Below are 24,320 nucleotides of genomic sequence, written 5' to 3' on the forward strand. Positions count from 1 at the left end.
ATGCATTGACCCATAGTGAAACATGGTGGAGATTCCATTGTGTTCCATTTGAGTTCAAATCAATGTTATCATGAACAAGAAGGTCTACCACAACATCTTGGTCCATCATAGAATCCCGTCTGGATTGAAGCTGATTGGTCATGGGTTCATACACCAAGAGGACAATGACCCCAAGCATTCTTCAAAGCTGTGCAAAGACTGCTGGATCAAAAAAAAAAAAAAGAATCTGGATTTCTGGAATTGATGGACTGGCCAAGTCAAAGTCCAGATTGAATCCTCTTGAACAGATCTGGGGTTTATTAAATTCAGAAATAGATCACGCAAAAGTTTCATCCAAAGTCTCTGAGAACAGCTAGAAACTATTTGTAACTCAATAAATAAAAGAGACTGTTGAGAAGTACATAAAAATGGCAGCAGGAATGCAAGCTGTTATCAAGTCCAAAGGAGGTCATAGAAAATATTAAGACTTTTGGTTAATATATGTGAATAAGGACTATTTAGTTTGTTCAGTTTGTTATTTGCCTAATAATTAACAATATAATTTTTAGTTTGAAATTATTTTTGGGCAGATTTCTAAAATTTTTGTTTTCTTGCTTTTATCATAGGTGGTCTAATAAATTAGTTAAGCACTGTACATACTGTAGTAGGACTAATAATGTACCTGAGGTAAAGAAAAGTCTTGTGTGTCCTTCAGGCTGTTCTCACAGATCAGTGAGTTTCCATGGATACTAACTTTAGGTATATTTTACAGCCTGTTGAAGCAGCTCAGGAGGGTTTCCTTCTTCACGTCTGCCTCTCCTTTCACAGCCATACTCTATTGGTCTGCAAGAACAACACATATAGTGTCAGGTTGAGAGTCGCTGTAAAAGTAATTGGAAAGTGGATAAATAGCAGTAGCTGGTTGCAGAGGGCTTCCTGCCGAGCTTGACGGCTTCTGGGTTAATCGCAGTCCCTCTGAGGCTGGAAGCTTTCCCAGTCAGCACTGGCCACCAGCCACTGGAAGCTTTGACTTACAGCCCAGCAGGCTGAGCTTCAGCTGTGCAGAGGAAGAAGGAAATGTTAGATGGGTATTTTCAAATCTAATAAGAATGACAGAATGTTATTCCTCCTATGCTGCCTACACACACGTTCATAAAGAAGTGAGAAACGTTTAGTTTTCTTTATTTCATTGTTTCTATTTTGTGAGATATTTTACCTGTAGGGCACATTTCAAAAGGAAATTTGTATTTTTCTAAGATTTCCGATATGATTTCCTCGGTGTGTATTTGGTAGTTTGAGACATTACTTTATGAATTCTGACCCAAGTGGTTGTATTTATTTGGGGGAATGTAGTTAGAAATTGAACTTAAACTTATCAACCTGTTGATTAAAAAATGTGCCTTGACTATCATTATTGTCGTGCAAGTTCTGTTGAGAACAAAACTGCTCAGCTGCTGAGCATAGATGATGAATGGTGTGTGCTTCACTGAGATCTGAGCTTGGTCTCTCCAGTCCATGTGACAAAATCCTCAGTCAAGTCTGAAACACCACATCACCTATTTTAGAAAGAAACAGACTCAAATTCCAAGAGCTGAAATCGCTAATTGAATCAATGAATTAATTAATTAATTATAAATAAAGAACAACACATAACACAGTCCACTGTGGTACTTTTTAAAATTCAGGCTTATTTCATGTCAATTTCTTATTAAAAAAGAAAGAAAAAAGTGCCTGAATATATTTTTAGATATCAGGTTGTAACAAGAAGCCCAATTTGACTAGCCTTTCCATATATTCAAATTACATTTTGACAAATAATGGTAACATCCATTATTTATATTTTCTAGTTATTTGAAATACACATAAACTAAAGTGGTTGTCATCTGGGCAGTTGCCACTTAACGCTGAGAAAAATTGCACATATTTCAACCCTATCTGGACTACAGTTTGCCTTACAGTCTTCTCAATTTGGCCAAAAAAGGAGCTGCCATTTCAACAGTATAAACTCTGTATTTTCTGCATGCGGGCTTTTGTTTTTGATTGATTTGACGTGCGCATAATGCTGACTTTCTCCATCCCATCGCCTGACTGAAACGGCCTTTTTGTGCCACTTGACTTTCTCTCTCGCATACAGCTGCATTTGTCTTGCAAATCCATCCCCGCTGCGTCGCGTTCAGGCGAGGAAAAGAGAGCAGTCGGACATCAGTGAAGTTCAAGCCAGCGAACAAGTGGAGAGGCTGTTCCATAGCAGCAGCTTTTGTCGTTATCAAAACGGAGAGCTGATGAAAAATGATGCATGCTTTTACACCTCTGAATCCTGGCAACTGACAGAGCAAGGGATGGGGGTGAAGGGCCCAGGGTATAAAAACTAAAAAAAAAAGAAGTTCCCTTCCCTAGAGGCTGAAGTCAGGGTTGGAAACGAACAAAAGACTCGGTCAAAACGGGCTGAGTGTCCTCTTGCGCACGACGGGGAACAGGAGAGGGGAATGTAGGAGATGGATGGAGACGCACACGTACAAACGGCCGTGACTAAAATTAGCATATTAGTAATTTATCACTTTTTGTTGAATTATTCTGTGATTTTTTTAACAGCTAAAAAAAAGAGAAATCGATCATTTGTCAACGCGTGCGGGTTAAAGCATAAGTCTGAGCATGAAACAACTCATGAATCATTCAAATCCCAGGGTCATTTCTGTTTGAACAATTCTTCAAGTGCTCAACTATTTACATATTGAGTTACCCTTTGTCTTGAAATTCCCTCTGAAATCAGCCCAGCCTTTTTTATATTTTATCATCTTTTCAAATGAACTTTCTCCTGAATAGACTGTAGCCTAATATTTCATGATGGGGCACGCAAAAGCTGTGCACAATACCTCTAATATCCCCTCTGCTTTCAGCCACAACAAAGATCATAGCAAGACGTCTTTATGGCTAATTCAGTCAAAGGCACGTCTCCCGTCCTCCGGCGCGGAGGTCAGCCCGCCGTGTTCCATCCACCAGGGGGGTTTTCAGAGGCCAGAGGCGGCCAGCTGGCTCCGTCACACCGACACCACACACACACACACACACACACACACACACACACACACACACACACACACACACACACACACACACACACACATTTTATTGGTATGAGCAGTCTGGTTCCTAATGCCACAATGCAAGTAGAGAGGGTTTACAGGGTAGCACGGCTATGAACTGCACTGCGTAAAAATGTACAAAACCGAACACTTCTCAACTCAGACCATGGAAAATTTCAAGAATGCCCTCATGCAAAATAATGTAAAATACCTTAATTTTGATTTATATTTTAATGGGAAGTGTTATGAAATATGCTGCACCGAAACACCAGCAATTTTGTTTTGATTTGCCGTGTGAAAAATTGTTTTAAATGAGACACCTGTCAAAGCTGCGAAATGATTCTTACGTCTGTTTTGAATAGATTTCCTCGTCACATTTCTGTTTATCTCCCGTCTTGGCCTACTGGTACAGTTACTGTGCTTCAATAATAATGTAAATGTGACCGTGGAGGAGTCACAACCCACGGCACTAATGAACAAGTGACTGAAATCTGTCCGAGGGAAGCGGCAAAAATCAGGCTTTCCATCAGCTGTCTCTCGTCACTTTAGATTACGACCTCTTTTTAAAATCAATCACAGGACAAGGAGCTGCTCCTGTTTGCTGATGAAGCTCTTCACTTGTCCCATGCTGCTCTCACGGGGGCGCGAGATGCGGCAACGCGCAGACACAATAACGCCAAACTGGAAACGTGCCTGAAGCTTTTACGCATGAGCACGACGGAAACGTAATCAGAGATAATGCAGAAAATGGCATTTATATAAGATGATCCGAGGCAATATGTTTAAGTTTACATATTCACAATCATCCTCTCGGATTGAAATTCACATTTCATTTGTGCAGCATCGGCTAAACTTTACTTTGGCACAACGCGCTTCATCGTGGGGGTGGGGTGGGGTGGGGTGGGGCGGGATATGCCGACGCAAAATAAAATTTCTATGCAACTGGACTTATTTTACTCTAAGTTTTACTTTATTGAGCTTTAAGAGAGTTGCGATGTACTCGGGCACACTGACTTCACTCCCACTCTGTCAGTGCGTTGCCGTTGATATTCATGCGTCAGAAGAGCAGTCCTAACAAATCCTAATGCCCCATTCTCTGGGGCAAACAGTTAAAATGTTTCTTTTTCTAATATGCAAGTCTGCCATTAAGAGATAAGATGTTAGTCTAATGATTTAGCCACTAATCCTTCTGTGGTAACCACCGTGGCTTTTCTCATTGGGGAAAGCTGTTCGTGCGCCCCGGAGCCACTTGTTGCCGGCGCATAAAGTTGGAGCTTTTGAGAAGTTAAATATCCCGGAAAGAACACAAGTTAGTATCTCAAGGGCCTTACAGGAACAAAAGACCAGCGCCTTAGCACCATATGCTTAATGGCTACAGCCGTCCAGCCTTTATTAATGGCAAAAAGTGGTCCTTTAAAAGTTGGAAAGGCCCCTTTATTTGAGTTAGATGGAGCACTTGCGCACAAAACCAGAAGCGCGCATTGCCATTGACTCGCCCCCTTTCTTTTTCTTTCAGGACTCTGAAGCGGCCACCGTCATCACCCATTTCACTCCAGCATAAGCTTTTCATCACCAGGCTTTGTTCTCGGTGAAAGTAATGCTGCGAATCAAAGAGATGACAATATTTTCCATCAGCTTGGAGACCCTGGACAAGAGCCCTCGAGCTTTGGCAAAATTCAGGGCCGGTTATTCATCCTGTCACTCCGCACCTGTGGTCCCGCATTCAGAGTATACAAACCTGTCCCTATTAACATTAATTATTCACAAACAACACAAAGGCTGAAATAGAGCAGGTTGAAGACTTAGCTTTATGGCTAAATGTTTTATTCCTCTGAAGATGTGCCCAAAGCTTTTTTTTTTTCTTCCCCTCGCTCGCAACTGAGTGCCCGTCTCTTTTTCAGTCTTGAGTAGCCCTACAGTTTACATTTTACAATCGCAGCATCTGCTTAATCTTGCGGATGAAAATATGACACAAAACATGGCTAACAGGGGATTTGTTACATCCCGGTAATGAGTGATCAACGCGTGAAACAATGGTGCAGGATGGCGAGAGCCGTATGTTTCCGAGGGCACTCGGGATAGTTTGCTCTCTTGTAGAGAAAGCACCAGGTGATGGCAAGAAAATCGCAATTTCGAGGAGAAGAACACACCAAATCCACCTCCTTTCTCCCTTTGAAAAAGTAGAAGACATAAATTTAATTGGCTTATCAAGGCGCGGCGAAAAGACCTCGCTGTTAATTGGCTCCGGGTGCACAAAACAAACGCAGGGACATGTTTGGCCTGTCTGGCCCGCGTTGCGCTTTCAGCCCGGTGTCACATCATTGAAAATGTGTTTTATTATTGCAAAACGTCATGCTTTACAGTGGCCATATTGTGTCCTAGACAAAGGCTGATGGAACATTAAAGACGTGGAAAACGGTGCCAAACCCGTCTTGAAGACACTGCAAGGGCCTCTCTCTTTGCTTGTTTTTGGGCAGCTGCTGTCCAGGGACTCAAGCAAAGGGAAATGAAAAGAGACAAAGTTTGAACTACCAGGTGCATCCCCAGAGAACACGGGGCGACAGATCTCTTCCTGAGGGTAATGAAGATGTAATTTAGACTGGAAGGTCAGCTCTTAAAAAAGAGAAAGAAAAAGAAAGAGACCAGCCGGGACGAGAGAATGATCCCTGCTCCTCTTTCCATACATCCTGTCTTGCGTCCTCCTCAGTCAGCCAACCCAGCAGACACCTTATGTACTCGGGCCTCACCGTGTCCAAAATTCAGCCGCCCTGCAGAGTAAATCTGGGCGTAATGCGCCTTCGAAGTGGAGTGGCTGACCAACACAGCCTCTCAGCTGGCCCACTGATGCCATTCTGAAAAGTAAAATTCTAAGCCAGAGGTTAAATAGTAACTCCAGGGGCTCTATTTCGCCAGTGAGATAATCTGCAAATCAGGCAGATTTGTGGCTTTTGCTCAACGTCTTCCCCAGTGCGCTAAAACGGACACTCAAAGCGGATTTAAAAGAATTAGAGGAATACAGCCTTTTGCTTACTTCGACCTCGTGTTAGTCAGAGCTGTTTAACTGACACTGATGTTTTTATTCGCCACAGACGCTGTAAACACGATTGCCGTTTTCCTTTATGACTTTTTAATTCACTTTGTGTCACAGAAGTCGCCTGTGCGTAAAAGTGCCTGGGTATTATTAGGTGATTTAATGGAGTATTTACATGTAACATGGGGCATCTTTTCCACTTTAAAAACGTGAAAAGGTTCCCTGAAGGTCCATTATAATGAGCGTTCAAACTTAAAATGAATATAATTTAAGGGTTAAATTGTCCTTTTTCAAAGGCAGATACGAGAATAACACAAAGTAAGACTTCAGATATCTAAGTAGTCCGCTACTATGTCATTTATTATGGACATTACCTGTTGCACATATCACACTGCTTGCTCTGAACGACACTCATGCTTATAAAGAGCCTTCAGATTAGTCAAAATATCGTTGTCAAAATACACACGAAAGAGCTGAAAGCCTTGCCCTTAGTATTTTTACATGCAGGTGATTAAATCTACATTAGCGACGAATAATGGTCACTTTCATTACTTCAGCTTATTCTATGCAATATGAGCATTTTTAATTTCTTGCTCAATCTTGAATTTATTAATTGAATGGAACATCAATCATCACATCAAAGCTGTAAGTTTACTGTGGCGCAGAGTGAAAACAGTGGAAAGGTTAAGTGAAAAGCCAGCGTAAATTCCTTTCGATATCTTTTGTTGAAATCATATCTTTAATGATGATCAACAATAGACATTTGCACTTTGGTGCAACAGGTTTTTGATATTTTTCGAACCTCTGTATTGTTTTTACCTCTCTGAAGTGTGATTTTGTTTAATCTATCTCTGGCAATATTTCCCGTCTAAGCGTCCAGAATATTTTTCAGAAGTAAGACTTTACTCTCCGAATTGCCTTATCCTTGGAATTCTTGATTATTCCCAGCAGTGTGGTGAGTTTGCAGCTCTCTGCACTGTAGGTGTGAAAGCGCCGTGCAAGTCTGTGTGGTGAATCAGCGGCCTTTGAGCTCAGCGCCGAGCCTTTCTCAACCAAATTACCGCTTGGCGTGGCCCATAATGTCCAAGCCGGCGGAGAACTAAAGGAAATAAAACCTGTCAGACTGTTAAATAGTCGTGTCCTTTGAAGCCTTGCCAACCCCGTAGCCGGAGTGACAAGATAGCCGGGAGTATTTCAGCCTGTCCCTTCCGCTTGGCTGCGACCGCACCAAAGAATGTTGAGAGGCGTTTTGCGCTCCGGGCACTAAAACGCATCAACGACACAAAGGCGTTAAGGTGCGGGAAACTACAATGCTACCACTGTTTTAACCCTCGGCTCTGCTGTTGCGCACTCAAAGTGGAACCGGCCCTCCTGCCAAAGTGATGAAGTTGCATTGACTCACTAACATTTGACTTTCTAATGGCTGTAATAGGATTACATGCTCCTGTCGCGCTGGTAATGAGAGCGGACGGACTCCCAGAGGACGTGGAAGGGCCGCAGAGAAGACAGAGAGAGAGAGGAGGAAAAACATCCCCAGGACCTTCAAAATGTGAGATTGGAAAGCAGAAAAATGTGGCATTTTATGAATGATTTTTGTCTCAAAAAAGACAAAGAAATAACGAAATAAGTTCAACTACACATCTGATGATAGTTGTGATAAACAGAGACGTGAGCTAACCCACCTGTTACTCTGGAGCTTTTGGAATCCTGAATCCTCAGAGCAGTTTAGCAGCGTGTCCTCCTCAGCCTTGTGCTCGTAGCTTTTGGGCCCACTCGGTTCATATATGCGGTGGTGTGTTGGTGGAGTGGGGGCGGCCTCAGAAGAGGCTGTGGGGACACATGTTGGAGGGATGCCGCTACCACGGGAAAATCTGTCCGGCCCGCACCTGCCAGCACAGAGCAGCATTCAACAGCCTCCCACCATCCTGCTTACACGCCCGCGTGCGTTTTAAATACCTTCAGCTGTTGTGGGTATACAGTCTCTTCTCATTAGCATGTCATTTGCATATTTATGTCACAATATTGGGCTGTATCGGTTTGAGTCCACTGTCAGCTTCCCTCTTTTCTCACTCAATCATACTTTCTGGTAAAAGTTCAGCGGCTCAAAGAGTTGCAACCTTAATTGCGCACCACGCGCAAAATGACACTATTGTTTTTCCATTAGATATAAAGTGATTCTCCTTTCATTCATTCACCAGAAATAATGTGTATTTTATTGGCATGAATAATTTGAAGGTCCAGAATTCACACTGATGTTCTGATCTCGCCATAAGGCCGAGGAGCTACTGATGGAAAGGATAGAAATAAAGTATAAAAAGCAAGGTTTTGACCAGTGACTGTCTACTTTCACAAGCTCTTTCTCCCGAGCCACCCTTTAAAAATCCAGTTGTTAATCAAAAGTACAGGAGACAAAAGGCACATCACGTGGATTTCATCCGGAGCTGATATTTGCACTTAAATTTGTGGAAACGTAACTTTAATTCGAACTATTTAAAGGCTCAATAATGAACCTTGTGTTAATGTGTTATTTCCCACTTGACCAGACAGCAGTGTTATTAGTTATGCTAATTCTGTTTAAATAATATAATATAATATAATATAATATAATATAATATAATATAATATAATATAATAATATAGAAAAAGGAGCATGCCATTTTCATCTGTAGGTGCATTTATTTGCAGACTGAATATAAATATAAATCATATCATTGTACACCAATATAAAAATACATTTTCTCTCATTACAGTTAAATTAAAAATATATATTATCACTTGTGGAAAAATAAATACATGATTGCCAGTTGCCTGAATTACAAAAACAAAATTATCAACATGATAAAACTATTTCAGCTACAACGTAGAGTACAATATCAGAAAATGGGAGCAGGTCTTCACATTACAGTGTGTCTTTCAAGTTCACGGCGTGTTCGTGTTTAGGCCACCAGGCCGAAGGGAGGCTCATTTTCAATGTCTGTCAGGCCCGCTTTATTGTGCAGTTTTCTGGGGTCTTCCGGTGTCCAGACCTTAGCGGTGCGGATGACGTTCTGTTCCCGGAGCTGCTTTTCATCCGACCAGGACAGAGAGTGACCGGCCAGCGGAGGCAGACCATAGTCCGGGTCGCTGGGGGAGGGAGACCCTGGAGAGAGAGAGAGAGAAGATGACTTTAATATAAGGCTCTTTATTCGCTCATTTTCTTCATTGTTGTATTGCTGGCTACATGCGTAAAAGGTCAGGACACCAGATGCGTAAAAAGGCAGCTTACAGGGATGTAATTTAGTGCGCATCTTCTTCCCACCAGTGCACCTTATCATAAAAGAGGAATGCAGCTCTGCTCTGCTCGGACTTACTTGTTCCTCTGTGGCATATGATGACCTTCTTAGGCTGCGCGTGCGTCTCGCTGTTGGAGTTTCTAATAGGCAGATCGGACTGCACGAGCTCGGCCAGGAAGTTGATGTAGCCGATGGCGAGCCGCAGGGTGTCCACCTTGGACAGCCGCTTCTCGTAGGGCAGGGTGGGGATGTGAGAGCGCAGCCCCTCGAAGGCGTCGTTGATGGACTGCATCCTCCGTCGCTCCCTGACGTTGGCCGCCTGCCTCAGCTGCTGCATCTCCACCTCCGACCTCATCCTCCGCCTCCGTTTCAGCAACGGGACGCCGTGGTGGACCATCTGAGGGGAAAGTTCCGGAGTGCTGTCGGCGCAGCTGTATGAGAAAGTGGAGGAAGAGGAGGAGAAGGACAGGTTGCCGTAGTCGTAGTCTCCATCGTGAGGCGCTGCTCTGTTGCCGCTGTCTTTGCTGTAATAATCTTGGAAGTGATTGGTGAGGAAGTCGACGTCGTCATCCAAAAAGTCATCAGTGTCCAAGTGTCCGTCTCTGGAGGACTGGTCGGTGAAGAAGTCGTCGTCGTCGAAGTATGGAGGGGAGGAGAAAGAGTCGAGTCCGGAGAAAGGGTCCAGCACACTGTCCATCTCTGTCCGCGCTGAGCCTTTCTCCTGTTGTCGCGGAAACAATGACACGTCGTTTCTTCTGTGATTAACTCGCTGCTCTGCTCGCCGCTCTGGTCAACACTTGGTTTTGCTTGAAGAGCGGCCACGCGAGGATTCTTTATAGCGACATCCATAGTCGCGTGCCGTTTGCCAGGAGAGCCAACCAATGACAGCTCGGTCCGCGAGGCGCACCTCGAGGTAATCGCGTCGAAGCCCCGCCCCCCGCCCCCGTCTAACATCTCTACTGTGACTGACAGGCTGCTCTGCTGCCCCGCGCTCTCTGCACAAGTTAGAGTTCACGTTTGGAGTCTAAATGAATCATATGGGGAAGACTGCTTAATCTCAGCCCTTCCACCGGTGTCACACTGTTTACCACAAACGCTTCTGCTGCCCTAATTCAGATTAGAATGAGTTAACGTGACATTTCAGTTGTCCGTTCACAACCAGAGAAGTGCCACAGTTAACACAGGCTGAAAATAGGCCGAACTGATAGGCTGATATGAAAATGAAAGGTTAAGCCAGTTACTTACATAGTTAAAGTAAATATTTATAAATATAAATATTTCAGTCAAATATAAGTATTTTATGGAACAGCGGCTGCAGGTAACACTTTTCATATATTTAGTATATTCTTTTACCGCCATAATATCCGTGTATTTTGAGCTTTAACAGTGAAAAGCTTATTTTATTATCTTATTTTATCTTGACAGATTCCAAGAGAGTGCGGTGAAACTAAAATAGTTTGCTTCTCGGATTGAAGCAACTTCTTATAAAACAGTTTATTATTAATTGTAGCAGTATTATTGTTAATAATAATAATAATAATAATAATAATAATAATAAGAATAATAAGAATAATAAGAATAACAATGTAATAATAATAATAATAATAACAATACATGTTATATATAAAATATTTTTCAAGATTCAAGACCTTTATTTATCAAAAACACAATTATATATAGCATAATGTGCAGTGAAATGCACTGAGAACCTGTTAGAATGAAGAATACAAACACACTAGAGTTAGATTTAGTTCAACTTTTTTTTTTTAAAGGAATCACCAAAAATATTGTTCTAGCCTTAATGAGCAGCTAATGCTCCTCTTCAGTACCACTCCATGCTCCAGCATCTGACGGATCGCATTGTATCAATCTCAGGTGGAAACAAATCAAATGCGTGAAAAAGCGCAGCCGTCAGAAAACGTGTTGCTTCGAGGCTGCTCTTCCTGCAGCTTTCCGCTCATTTATTCAGCAGTAAGTGGGCAGAAATACATGCACCAGTAGAGTGGTCGATGCGCCACTTGTGCCAGCCAGTGCGGGTTTTGATTGGGAGAACTGGTCGACAAATAAAAGCACAGTGGTGGGCCTCGGGGCGCGCGCCTCATTGACACCTCACGCGACAAATTAACGCACCCCGGTATACCGAGAGGAGACTGCCCACCGGCCTGTGAGTGCCCGTCTATTCAGTCCATTCAGTGAAAGCAGTCACTTTGTTCCTCACAGAAAATGGACCTTCTGCAGGGGCAGGCTCCATGCGCGCGCCCCGCCTCTGTGTGGATATTAGCGTTGATACAAAGCTGGAACGCGGGCCGCGGACTGTGGCCGTGGGAAGAAGGCCACTTGCGTCCTCGTCGCCAGTCGAGGCAACATGTCGTGTTATAAATGGGGCTTGTGTTGCTGTCTACATAATGAAGCTGTAGCTGGAAGTCGCATGTCTCTCAACAGACGCACAAAACACGCACATAGAGGTACCAACCAGGTGCTAAACGCAGCACCAAACTGTGACAGCAGCAACACCTCCATCAGCATCCATCACAGACACAGGGCCCCAACAGGGAGAGCTGCTGGAACAAGCAAGGAGTAAGAAGCACGATTGATCATTCGGTAACCATCCAGTCTGACAATCCATTTATGCGTTATTCCATGCAGTAGTTGTGTAAATTTTCTTCTCTTGAGACCAAATCTAAATATAAAACAAACAAAAAAATAGGTGAAAAGAATGTGTGAAAAAATTTTCAAATCTTAAAATGTCATTCTTCTCTTATTCCACTCCCCTGATGACCAAATTGAACCTCAAATAAAACAGCGAAAATGAAATTTAAGTCTCTTCTTTTGTGTTATTTTTTATTAATGAGTTTTGTAATTGTAGGAAAACGTAAAATTTTAAATAATAATTATTATGCATGGAACGTGTGTCCCACAACAACCCTGCTCGTTAAATGTCTAATTTCTACTACTGAGTAAGAGCTGGCATTAGCATGGATTAGCAACCTTGTTACTGTGATTAGAGTAGGGTTATCAAATAAATAAAACAAGGAATAAAAATGCTTCCATTGATGTGCAAGCTGAGCCAATCAAGCCTTTGATAGTTTATTACCTATTATTGATGAATATGTAGCCGAAAATTGCTACATATTCATCAAAGAAGATTTATTATTATCTGTATGCTACAGAGAAGGTTTATTTTTCAAAAGTTTTGCAGCCCAAATGTCCTCCAATTCTCGTATGAGGGAGCTGACCTTGAGGAAAGCGATAATTAAGACCTACCGTGATGAAACAGAACTAAAAGTGAAACACAGCGTGGATAGACCTGGATGTGAAAGAACTGTCCGTAAGAAACAACCGTTAGTGCAGCCCTCATGGTGAAAGCTATCTTTGTTTTTCCTGCGGTGCATAAAAGCAGAGTTTCTTATGCAGTGTCCCCCTGACTGAGTAGCAGCTCCGGGTAGCACTACCGTTCAAAGTTCGGGGTCACTTCCTTATTTTTGAAAGAAAAGCTTCTTTTTTCCCCCAATGAAGACAATATTTAATTAATCAAAAATACAGTCTAGAGCCTGGGTGTCAAACTCATTTTAGTTCAGGGGCCACGTTCAGCCCACTTTGATCCCAAGTGGGCTGGACCAGTGAAATTATAAAGTGCTAACCTATAAATAAGTACCGCTCCAAATTTTCCCTCTAGTGCAGAAAAAATCTAAAAAAAAGTACAATTCTGAAAATATTCACATTTAATGAACGATCTTTTTTGGAAAACATTATGCATTTCAATGCATATATTTGACACACTTGGTCTAAACATTGGTAATGTGCTTCTAGCTGGAGTATTTTAATGGAATATCTCCATAGGGGTACAGAGGAACATTTCCAGCAACCATCACTCCTGTGTTCTAATGCTACATTTTGTTGGTAGATAGTGTTGAAAGGCTAATTGATGATTAGAAAATCCTTGTGCAGTTTTGGTAGCACCTGAATAAAAGTGTGAGTTTTCATGGAAAACATGAAATAGCCTGGATGACCAAACTTTTGAACGGTAGTAACAGAAGATATGAGATCTGAAAGCTGATTTAAATTTAAAATGTGAAAGTAACAAATTTTTGGATCCAGAGGCTTTCAAAGTGAAATGTACATCCTTTTAAAAATGTAAGAATGTATCCGTGAGTCTAAAAGTCCAGACTTTGAAATGATTCATTTTTTAATTGAGCTCTACCTGCTCATTTGTTTCGTTATGACAAATAGATAATTAGTATAAGCTGTAGTGAAAATACAGGAGCATTCCTATTGTTGTTGGTTATCACGACATGTCCTTATTTTAAGCTCTACATGTGGAAAAAAAACACTAACTGTGGCACCCTCGGAACAATGCTTTGTTTGAACTTTTTCAACAAGCACTCCGATTAAAACATTGTCCCCCGTGTGTATGCATGTGTGCTTTTCACTGACAAGTTAGAAAAGTGTGTGTCTCACCCCTTCCTTTTTGCTCAAACCAGATGATAATTCGAACCGTGCAGGTTTTTAACGCGCCGTGACCGCGCGCTCCACGTCCTCTCATTGATAAACGTGCTGTCATTCTGAACAGGCCGACCTGCGCGAGCGGAGCAAGTGTTTGGGTTCCCATCGGTCTGCAGCATGCATGCAGACACACACACACACACACACACACACACACACACACACACACACACACACACACACACACACACACACACACACACACACACACACACACACACACACACACACAAAACAAAATAATAAAAAACACAGTTGCTGGTGCAGTTGTCCCTAATATACTGAACAACTAAATGTTGTGATATTGTGATGCATAAAGGAATTCTATATGAGTAGCAAATGATGAATCAACATTTGTTTATGTGTGCCAAATTACATATATCAAAGTGTTTATTGTCATGTGCACAGTATGGAAACATGTCTCCCTGTACAATGAAATTCTTACTCTGCTGTCTACCAAATGCCTAATGTGTAAGAATAAATTTAAAAGAATATAAATAGAAATTTAAATTTAAAATAGAACAAATAACACAAGTGTAAAATTTAAAATATAAAAATACAATACAATGTAGTTGCATCACCATTCAAAAGTTTGAAGTCATTTGGAAATGTCCTTATTTTTGAAAGAAAATCTTTTTTTTTTTCAGTGAAGACAAAAGTAAATTTATCAGAAATCCAGTCTATTGTTGATGTGATTAATATTTTAACTGGAAACAATTGATTTTGAATGGAATATCTAACATTTCCAGCAACCTTCAAGTGGTCAACAAAGCTAAGGTTACGGTGATGGTCGACGATGCATCTAATCAAGTTGCTAAATTACTATTCAGTAAATCCCTTTAATTTGTTTAAGTCATCCAGATGGATAATCCCCTTGAGCCAGAGATTAGAGGGATTACCAATGAATCACAGTGTGAGAGGATTAGTTTCAGTACTAATTCCACACATTTGTCTGCCATAGTTCACTTTCTGTATTTCCTTTTCCTGTCCCTGACAGGTGAGATGCTCACAGATGCTGGAAAACCCAAAACACATGAAAAGTTTGACATTAGACACATATAGACCGATTCATGGGGATTCAAGGGTTTGGACAACAAAAACATTTTCCACAATATTGCCTCTGTACACCACCTCAATGAATTTCATTGGATTTGAAATCAAGAAATCAAGTGACTGCAGTGAAGATCTTAAATTTAATCAAACTGTCTTAACTGTTCAGGAATTACAGTCATTTAAAAATATCCTTCCATTTTCACAGAGGCTCAGTTGACTGATAAGGAGTTTGATGATCATATCTAACCTTTTTCCTAGTTATTTCATGACAAATGAAGTAGGTCTGCAGATGAGTCCAAGTTTAGTTTGCACCTGACCGTTCCTGGAAATTCTCACCTTGGGAGTAAAGAGATGTTGATGTATTTATATAGAGGCATTTTAGGTCAATTAAACAAAACAAACCTGTGAGAACAAAAACTTTACAAGTGATTAAATCAACAATTTGTAACACTCTGTAACAGCATGTGGAAGAAGACTAAAGTGGATGACTGAAGAAAAAACCATCAAGCATCGAGGAATGGTCACCAAGTCTCTTGAGGAGCCTGGCATGTCATTGTCAAAGTTTGCAATCAAGAAATACCTTCATGCCTTCATGAATATAGAAGGTGTACCTCAAGATGCATACCACCCGTAAAACTCAAGAACAGAGGGGTTAGATCAGACTTTGCGAGAAAAGATGGAAAATAAAACAGACTACCGTTCAAAAGTTTGGGGTCACTCGGGCAATTTCATGTTTTCCATGAAAATTCACACTTTTATTCTAATCATCAATTAGCCTTTCAACACCATTAGCTAACACAATGTAGCATTGAACACAGCAGTGATGGTTGCTGGAAATACTTCTAAGTAACCCCACACATTTCAATGGTACTGTATATTCCTCATAGTGTATAAACCATAATATGATCCTAAATGTGGTCTAATTTATGGAAAGTTTAACTCAGTTATTTAACAAAAAAATCAGTGTACTTTTGTTTTTGAAAGCTATGCTTTGCAGCATTTAATCTGTGACTTGATGAAAGTTTCTTAAGTTGGTGGGGTCACAGGATGGGACCTTGAACTCCTTATCTCTTCTAAAATGATAGTAATAGACCTTAATGTTGTGTTCAGGCTGGCTCTTGAGGTAAGTCACTGGATTCCAGGAGTCGGTGAAGATCATATAGAGGTCCAGATAGGAATCTTTGAATTTAAAGTTTAATGACTACAGTCATTATTCTTTCAACAGTCCTGCTGATCCTAATTAGCAAAAAATGAAGTATGATAAGCAAATATCTCTGGGTTCCAGAGAGTAGCCTACTAAATACACAGGTCATCAGTGAATTAGACAGCACAGTATCTTGAAGTGTTCTGTAAATATTTGACAATCTGCAATGTACACTTTACATGCAAAGCCAATGTGCTACCAATGAGGGAAGTAGTGAGACTTTGCCCAGAGATTATGTCCTTTTGCAGGCTAGAACTCGATATTCTCTTAATTTTTAACTGTAGCCATAATGAGAACCAGTTACCACAGCAAGGACATGTACAATGTATTTTCTTACAGCACAACCCCTCGAACATTTTAAAATATTGTGTTGCTAATGTAATGAATATACAAGTGAAATTTGCTCATTTTAAGTTAAAAAATGTCCTGGTGAGGTTTGAAGGATAATTTGATTGGATTTGAGAATCCGGTCTGCACAGTGGCTCGATGGTTAGCACTGTCACCTCACAGCTAGAAGACCCCCAGTTCATGTCTCGACCTGGGATCTTTCTGTGTGGAATTTGCATGTTCTCCCTGTGCATGCATGGGTTTTCCAGCGTCCTCCCACAGTCCAAAAACATGGTTAATTAGTGATTCTAAATTGTCCACAGGTGTGAATTGATTGTTTGTCTCTATATGCAGCCCTGTGGTAGACTGGTGACCTGTCCAGGGTGTCCCCTGTGTCAAGTGGGGCCTAGTTATTTGAGATCCCAGGAGCAACCACCACCTAAATAAAAGCTTTAAGCAAACCAATGAAAAGTTAAAATGAGAAACTATATAAGTTAACCACATGATTATGCTTATGCTTGATGCAAGAATGATTTTAATAGGCTGATATATATTCTGGAAATGATGATTGCTATAGAAGAGAATGATTTAAAATAAGTTATTTGATCATGCTAAGAAAAATGATTTAAAGAAGTGATTCAGTGTAACTAAGTGAGTTTTGAATGGAAGTAATCTGTGCTGTTCTGAGCTGTATGCAGACAGGATGGGAAAAGCAGAAGTCTCCTCAGAAATGAGGAACTTGGAGTTTCCACAGGATGACAGGATGGGCTCAGGCCTACATTGTCATGACAACTGAAGTGTGTGTAACAAGTGGATGTGTTAACAGAAAAGATGGAAAGAATGATGTATGCGTGATAGGAAGAAGGTTGTGTCTTAAACCTATGAATTAATTACCTGGGCGTACCTATTAGTTAGAATTGTGTGTGAAAATGTGTATGTGCTAAGCTGAAGTCGAGCTAGGGTATAAAACCCAGAGACACAGACACTGAATTCGGAGTTCTCCCCTGGAGGGGGGAGATGCTGCTCGCCGGAGCTGCCGGGGAGCATCGCCAGAGTTCTGAAGAATCTTCACCGGACCCTTTTGCCCAAGAGACGTGAAGACAACGCGGGACTTAGGCTCCAGAGTTCGCTGAGAACATCGTTGGAGGCAAAGTCTTTGTCTGACTTTGTTCAACAAGCGAAGACCACACTCTGCCAGACAGAGAGTCCTGAGAGGTCTGCAGTTGTCCAAAGAGATGAAGAGAGGCAAGCACCCATGGCATCCAGAGAGGCGCAGGAGGCAGCAGCAGAGGGCTGCTCCACTCCAGGGGCTGGAGGACCCAGTGACCCACCACAGCCTGATGAGACGGGGGCTTTCCACCACCACCATCCGACTGAGAAGACAGCTGAGACGCCCGCACTTGTGTTCCAGCTGCTACTAAAGATAACTGCCAGACCAACGATTGGCTTTCGGGACCTCTCCACTCCCCCTGCCTATGAAGAACACCCTCCATCCACAAAGAAGACTTCGTACCGAGTCTACTGGTCGATCGAGTGGCTCTCCCAGATGCAGGTGAAGACCGGGCGTGGCAGCTAAGGCCTGGCTGTCCGCTCTCTCTCCTAAATTTACTAATTAGAGAAGATTCTTAGGTACGCTCAGCTTAGTTTAGTTTAGTTAAGTTAGAAATAATCAGAAATAATTAAATTGTTTAATCATGAATTAATGCTGTGCCCCTGCTAATAATTGCTTAATAAAACGCTATATTGCATTTAAAGAGAAGTCTAATGAAATGATTATGATTCACCTATTCTGCATAGTGGTAAAAAGTTAAGTTGATTGTGTGCATTAAATCTAATGGTTCTTAAAGGTTACTTTAATCCAACTAGTTATTTAAACATTACCCCTGGGGTTAGTTATCCAAACCTCTAAAACGAACCTAGGAATATCAACAAGTGCCACAGTTTTAAGAGGAAAGCTGTCGTTAACAAACGAGTTCAATAAATCAATTCTACTACTTAGGAGGGCTGCTTAGTAAGAGAGTATTTATTGGAGTAAGAGGGGTAAGACGTTTGGAAGAAGACAGTTAGGACCTAGGCGAGTATTCCTCGACACCAGCTTAATTATTCTGCTGAAACCTGTTAGGTGGAATACTAATAGGCAGATAGAATCTAACCCTTTAAACGGAGAGCTGGTCCTGATTTAACCTGAGGCAAGGGTTAAAGAAGGCTATACTGAACGACACCTGCCTTCACCCGAAGTCAGTTTGGAGAGACTCCAGCACCCCTGTGACCCAAATAAGGATTAAACGATGTATAATGGATGGATGGATTTGAGAATCTTGGAAATCTTCAGAAAGACTTAAGCCCCTGGCTTCATGTAAGGAATACATTTTAAGAAATTCCAGTTGAAGGCCCTTAGAATCTAGATTATGAAACTGCAGTTTAGTATGGCACTATCCATTCAAAATGAAAGGAAAGATTAAGACAAATCAAGACCGGTTGTTTCAAACTATATCATTTGTCTTTAATGAGAAAAACCAAAGATGATGGGGAACAAGTCCCAGGGTGCCAGCATGTGTTGGATTAACACTAGGGAGGCCTGAGAATCCCTCTGCATGCAGGCAGGATGTGGACATCATACATCAAATGGTGGAACAATCTACCAAACTCTGTGCGTTCTGCTGAGTCCCTTTCTACTTTTAAGAGACAACTGAAGACTCAATTACCTACCACCTAGGCACTTAATCTGACTCCACCTTAGGGGTAGAATAAGTCAGGTGGTCCAAAACCCACCACTTATTTAGCGCTGACAAAGTATTTAAAAAAAAGGGGGGGGGGGGGGGGGGGGGGTTGGCAATTTCTTCTGCAACTTGATGGCAACAGCTTTGACCAATCGCACTTGAAGCACTTTTTGCTCTTACTACAGGTTTTTCCTTATGTCTGAATTCTTGCTTGTGTTGTACGTCGCTTTGGACAAAAGCGTCTGCTAAATGAAATTGTAGAATTGTAGAATTGTAGACAGACAGCATTCTGCTTTCATAACGGTTTTAATGCTTAGTTTTGGTATAAACAGTGTAAACCCAAGAAGTGTTCCAATTTCAGGCTGTCCGCCCATACAGGATGTCCCTAAAGTCTGGACACATAGGGAATCTCATTAACTATATATTTTTTGCTTCCACAGATTAAATATGGCTTCGTTGAAAGAAGAAACAGTTGAACTGATACTTCCTAGTGGACGTGAAGGATGGACATATGGAAAGATAGCAGATGAGTTTAATACACATCAAGGAGAATTCCACTTGGCTTTTCCACAGTGGCGAAGGTGATTAAAAAGCTGAAAGAAATGGGCAGTGTCATGGACAAACCCCGTTCTGGACGAACCAATGTATCAGCAGAAACTAAAGAATTGGTCATGGCTAAAATTCATGCTAGCCCCTACCCTGCGTGCCAACCCTATCCCTCGATATGTCCATCCTTCATGTCCACTCAGAAGTACAGGTTAATTTCTTTCTTCCATCAGCAAAGCCATCTTTACTCTACAGAGGCAAAAAAATATATAGTTAATGAGACTTCCTATGTGTCTAGACTTTAGGGACACTCTGTACAACAACAAGCATATAGTTTGTTTGTACGTAGGTTAATGCTAAACAACCTCTGGCAGTTGTGTGGGAACAGCAACGTTTAGTGGCAGTAGTAATTGTCATGGAGGCAAAGGAGGATGTCAGGTGATGCAGTTATAGAGACACAAAGCTGGTTTTGAATTGACTTCTACATGGGAGACAGCTGCAGATTTCAAGGCAAGTTCAATTCAATCAAATTCAATTGCATTTATATCATAATTCATATTTTGAGGCGTTTCATTTAGGAGGGTGAGGATCGTACAGCATCATAAAGAAAAACCCAACAAATCCAAAGATTCCTGCTGAATTTCATTTCATGTCAACAGTGCAGATAGTCCACATTATTCTTTTTTAACTGCAGGTCTTTGATTACCTTAAACATACTAATTTTAAATGAAACCCCAATCCTTTCCTCAACCTAACCAAGATGGTTATTGTGCCTAAACCTTCCTAAACTTGCACTGTATTACTGCAAGCATTGTTTTTTAACCGTGACTTTGTACAGTTTACCTGTGGCATATCTTCTACAAACAGTATTATCTAAGACTATTTCATATCATGCAAGGGTATTTCAAAAAGTCCTCTGCCTCACCTGGGCATAACTCTTATTTTAGGGCAAGACTGTATACTATAAAGTCATATGTCGCTGTCCACAAAATCTCAAGAAATCAGTGAAAAAAAGAAGAGAAAAGCTTCAAGTTGGCTGCTGTTGCTGCAGGACAATACACCCACGCAGCACAGGTGGCCGAAGCGGTAGCACCTTTCTCACCTGGACTGCACTGTCTGACTTCGGTTTCCAAAACTGAAATCCCAAATACATGGGATGTTCAGAGTGTTGATGAAGTCGTCCATGCTGTTGAGGAGTATCTGGAGGCTTAAGCTGTGACCTTCTTCTGTGAAGGGATAGTGAAGCATGAACATCAGTGGAACAAGTGCACTGAAGTTGTAAAAAATGCTACAAAAATTTAATGTAAAATTTTCGGTAGTCTCCTTGGAAGTTTTGGTGAGGCTGAGAACGTTTTGAAGCGGCCGTCATTGGGTGACTCTCACCTCCTATATGGTCATTTCCACTGAAGAACTTGTATGGAGCTACTGTACATTGCAGAGTAGAAAACATACAGCATAAATAACATAAGTTTACTTAGTCAGTGCATGAGGAGCATGTGAATTTATCAGTGTATCTAACTTTTTGAATAAAGAATTGTAGATGATGAGCTGACAAAGTGGCTAAATGGAATAATGTTAAATGATGGCCTGTGCTCTATCTCCACACCTACACAGTGTTTAAGAGAAAATTGATTGTTGATGCACTGAAATCAGCTGCTGTGACATGAATCTCTGCCTAAAATGTGTTGACTAATGGATGAGTGATTCTGTGACACTGAAGTGTTGTGACAGCATTTTGGCTTTGTTTAACCTCTAAACACTAACCAGCTTTTCTGTTTCACTTCACGTTCATTGCCTTGCTCAAGGACAGTAGCTGTTGGATGCTGTTGCCTCCTCAGCTTCTAAAATGGACTTAATCCCCAAAAAGAGACCAAAACACCACTCTGATTCCCATTCACCTAGATGATAACTTGCAAAAATACCACTGAAATGTATCCCACAATCCTCAAAAGTCCTTGAGGGGGCTGGCTGGGTCAGGGGACTGGGGTCAGTGTGGGCTGGGTAATTGTCTGCTCTGCTGCTGGCTCTAATTGATTTGGGCATTAAGGCTCCAGATTAAGAGCCGGGCTAATATGTGAGGAGAATGGAGAGAGTCCGCGCTGCCCGGAGGCTGTTGATGTCTGCAGGGCGGATTGAAGGAGATTATCAGTGATTCTCCTATGCAGAAAGATCTCAGCTGAAGTATGTGTCTGGTGAAGCAGCAAGATAAGGTCAAGTTCTGAGGAAAGAATAATGATTTTTTTTAAACCATATTTTATGCCTTTGAGATTTTGTAGGGGTACTAGAAAGTTCAAAATCGGCGATGGTACAAAGAACTCATTGTGACTTTGGAAACAGTGGTCAGGATACCAACTAATGATGGAATTGAACTTTATCAACATCAAGGTCTGTTTACAGGTGTTGGGAACACTAAAGGTAGTTTAAAGTATTATAAAGTCATTAAATAGAATAGTAGAAAAACGTTTTCAGACACCCTTAAAACTTTACACAATCTCAAATATTATAATGAAATATTTGTGGAAAAAGATTTTTTGTGTTTCAAAAAGTGTGGCTGCATTAGACAAACACAAACAAATTAAATTTTATTGTTTATTGTTTACTAGAAAAACTAACAAGACTGAAATCTTGAGAGTTTCAATATGTCAGTTCTCAACTTTGTGTCAGAGAATGTGTTCAGTACTGAACAAAAAATAAATAAACCATCACATCATTAAATTAATATATAATAGACCTGCCATTAGCACACAGTAGAGCTCTAATCCTGGCTGGCATGTTCCCCACGAGCCTTTCACACTGTTGAGGGGTAATCTTGTCCCATTCTTCTTGAATTACTGCTTTTAATTCTTCTAAATTCTTTGGTTTGCACTTTGAAACAGATCTTTTGATAATCCACCACAGATTTTCAATGGGGCTCATGTCCGTGGATTAAGCTGGCCACTTTAAGACCTGGATACTGTGCTCCTGCAGCCAAGTTCTACTGGCCCTGGATGTGGGACAAGGGGTATTATCCTACTGAAACATCCAGTTTTGATCTTGACAGAACAGTGCACATGCAGAAGGGAGCAAGTGGGTTTAAAGAATGGCACAGTACTTGGCAGAGTTGAATGTGTCATCACAGACACTGAGATGACAAACACCAGCAGCACTCATGCATCCCAAACCATGATACTGCCTCCACCATGCTTGACAGTCGATACTGTACATGCTGGAGATAATACCTCACCTGGCCTTCTGTGTACCCTCACATTAGCAGGAGGAAGATAAAGCTGGAAGCTGGACTCATCTGACCACAAAATCTTCTTTCAATTCCTGTTTGTCCAGTTCTTGTGTGCTTGGACCCAACGATGTGGGCTAACTTCTGTCTCTCATTAATCAGGGTCTTCTTGACAGCCTTGTAGGACCTTAACCCATGATCTAAAAGTCGGCCACCTAGAGTGTGGGTGGAACACTGGACAGCAGTTTGGTTTGACCACTGCTGCTGAAGCCCCTGTGATGTCATTTGGCAGTTTTCCCTGCACATGTGGATCAGGAAGCAGTCATTTTTTGCTGAACACACACTACCCTGCCTGTTGTAGTACTGTGGAGAGGACAATAAACAGTTCATTGCATCTATAAACTCAGTTTTTAATTTACAATGGGGCCTAGTCAAACCTAACACAACAGTCGTGCAATAAATCCTCCTTCATTTTCAATTTTTGTAGAATTCATTTTAGAGTAGTGTTGGTCCAATTGTGTGGTTATTTAGGAAGATTGTCAGTTTGTAGTGCTGTTGAATTCAGGATGCACAGATAAGTGTTTGTATTGTTTTGTCCACGTAATTTATAACAATGAGGCTAAATAACAGCAACCCCAGTTGTATAATGCAGTACATATCTTTTTTGTTAGTATATATATATTGCATTATTCAACACCAGTTGTATAATGCAATGCATATATTAACAAAAAATATATCTGTAAATCTTCAGGTTTTTTAATGTTATAATAACTATTTGTTATAACATTGCCATAATTCCTTCAATAGCCAATTAAAGACCTTTCTTTTAAAATATAGGCAACATTTTGTACATAATTCATTTTGTATTTGGACAAATACGGAGCTTAATGTGTGTTTGAATTCCTTGTTGTTTGTCTAACCCATGCACTCCAAACACATATGAGATGTGCTTCAATTATATCTAGCTTCCGTGAAGCACTCAGCCCTCTGCAGGACGGTGGAGTCCTGAGGCAGACCAGAGTTATTTAATACTTGTTGTACTACTGCCATCGTGTGGTTACATGTGAAAACACAGATTCAGGATGCATGCCGCTGACCTCGTCTTACCAAACATGTGGTTCAAAACTCAGAAAAACATCTAAAATTTGTAATGTACACTGCCAGTCAAAAATTTGGGCACATCTTCTCATGTTTTTTTCTTTATTTTCATGACTATTTACATTGCAGATTTTCATTGAAGGCATCAAAACAATGAATGAACACCAACGGAATTATTTAATAAACGAAAAAGTGTATAATAAGTGAAAACATGTTTTGTATTTTTATTCTTCAACATAGCCACCTGTTGCTTTGATTACTGCTTTGCACACTCTTGGCATTCTCTGGAT

At 41.1% G+C, this 24,320-nt stretch overlaps 1 protein-coding gene and 1 long non-coding RNA gene across 2 annotated transcripts in view; both read right to left on the minus strand.

Moving 5' to 3' along the window:
• Positions 1-24,320, minus strand: part of LOC127535399 (uncharacterized) — a 261,104-nt gene that overhangs the window by 163,704 nt on the left and 73,080 nt on the right. The gene's annotated exons all lie outside the window — the stretch shown is intronic.
• Positions 8,750-10,218, minus strand: ptf1a (pancreas associated transcription factor 1a). The gene is made up of 2 exons (XM_022208536.2): positions 9,444-10,218; positions 8,750-9,232 (listed from the first exon to the last, which is right to left on the minus strand). The coding sequence occupies exons 1-2, from the start codon at positions 10,060-10,062 to the stop codon at positions 9,030-9,032; spliced, it is 822 nt and encodes a 273-aa protein (XP_022064228.1). The 5' UTR covers positions 10,063-10,218; the 3' UTR covers positions 8,750-9,029.

Source organism: Acanthochromis polyacanthus, chromosome 9 (assembly GCF_021347895.1).
Source record: "Acanthochromis polyacanthus isolate Apoly-LR-REF ecotype Palm Island chromosome 9, KAUST_Apoly_ChrSc, whole genome shotgun sequence".
NCBI lineage: Eukaryota > Metazoa > Chordata > Actinopteri > Pomacentridae > Acanthochromis > Acanthochromis polyacanthus.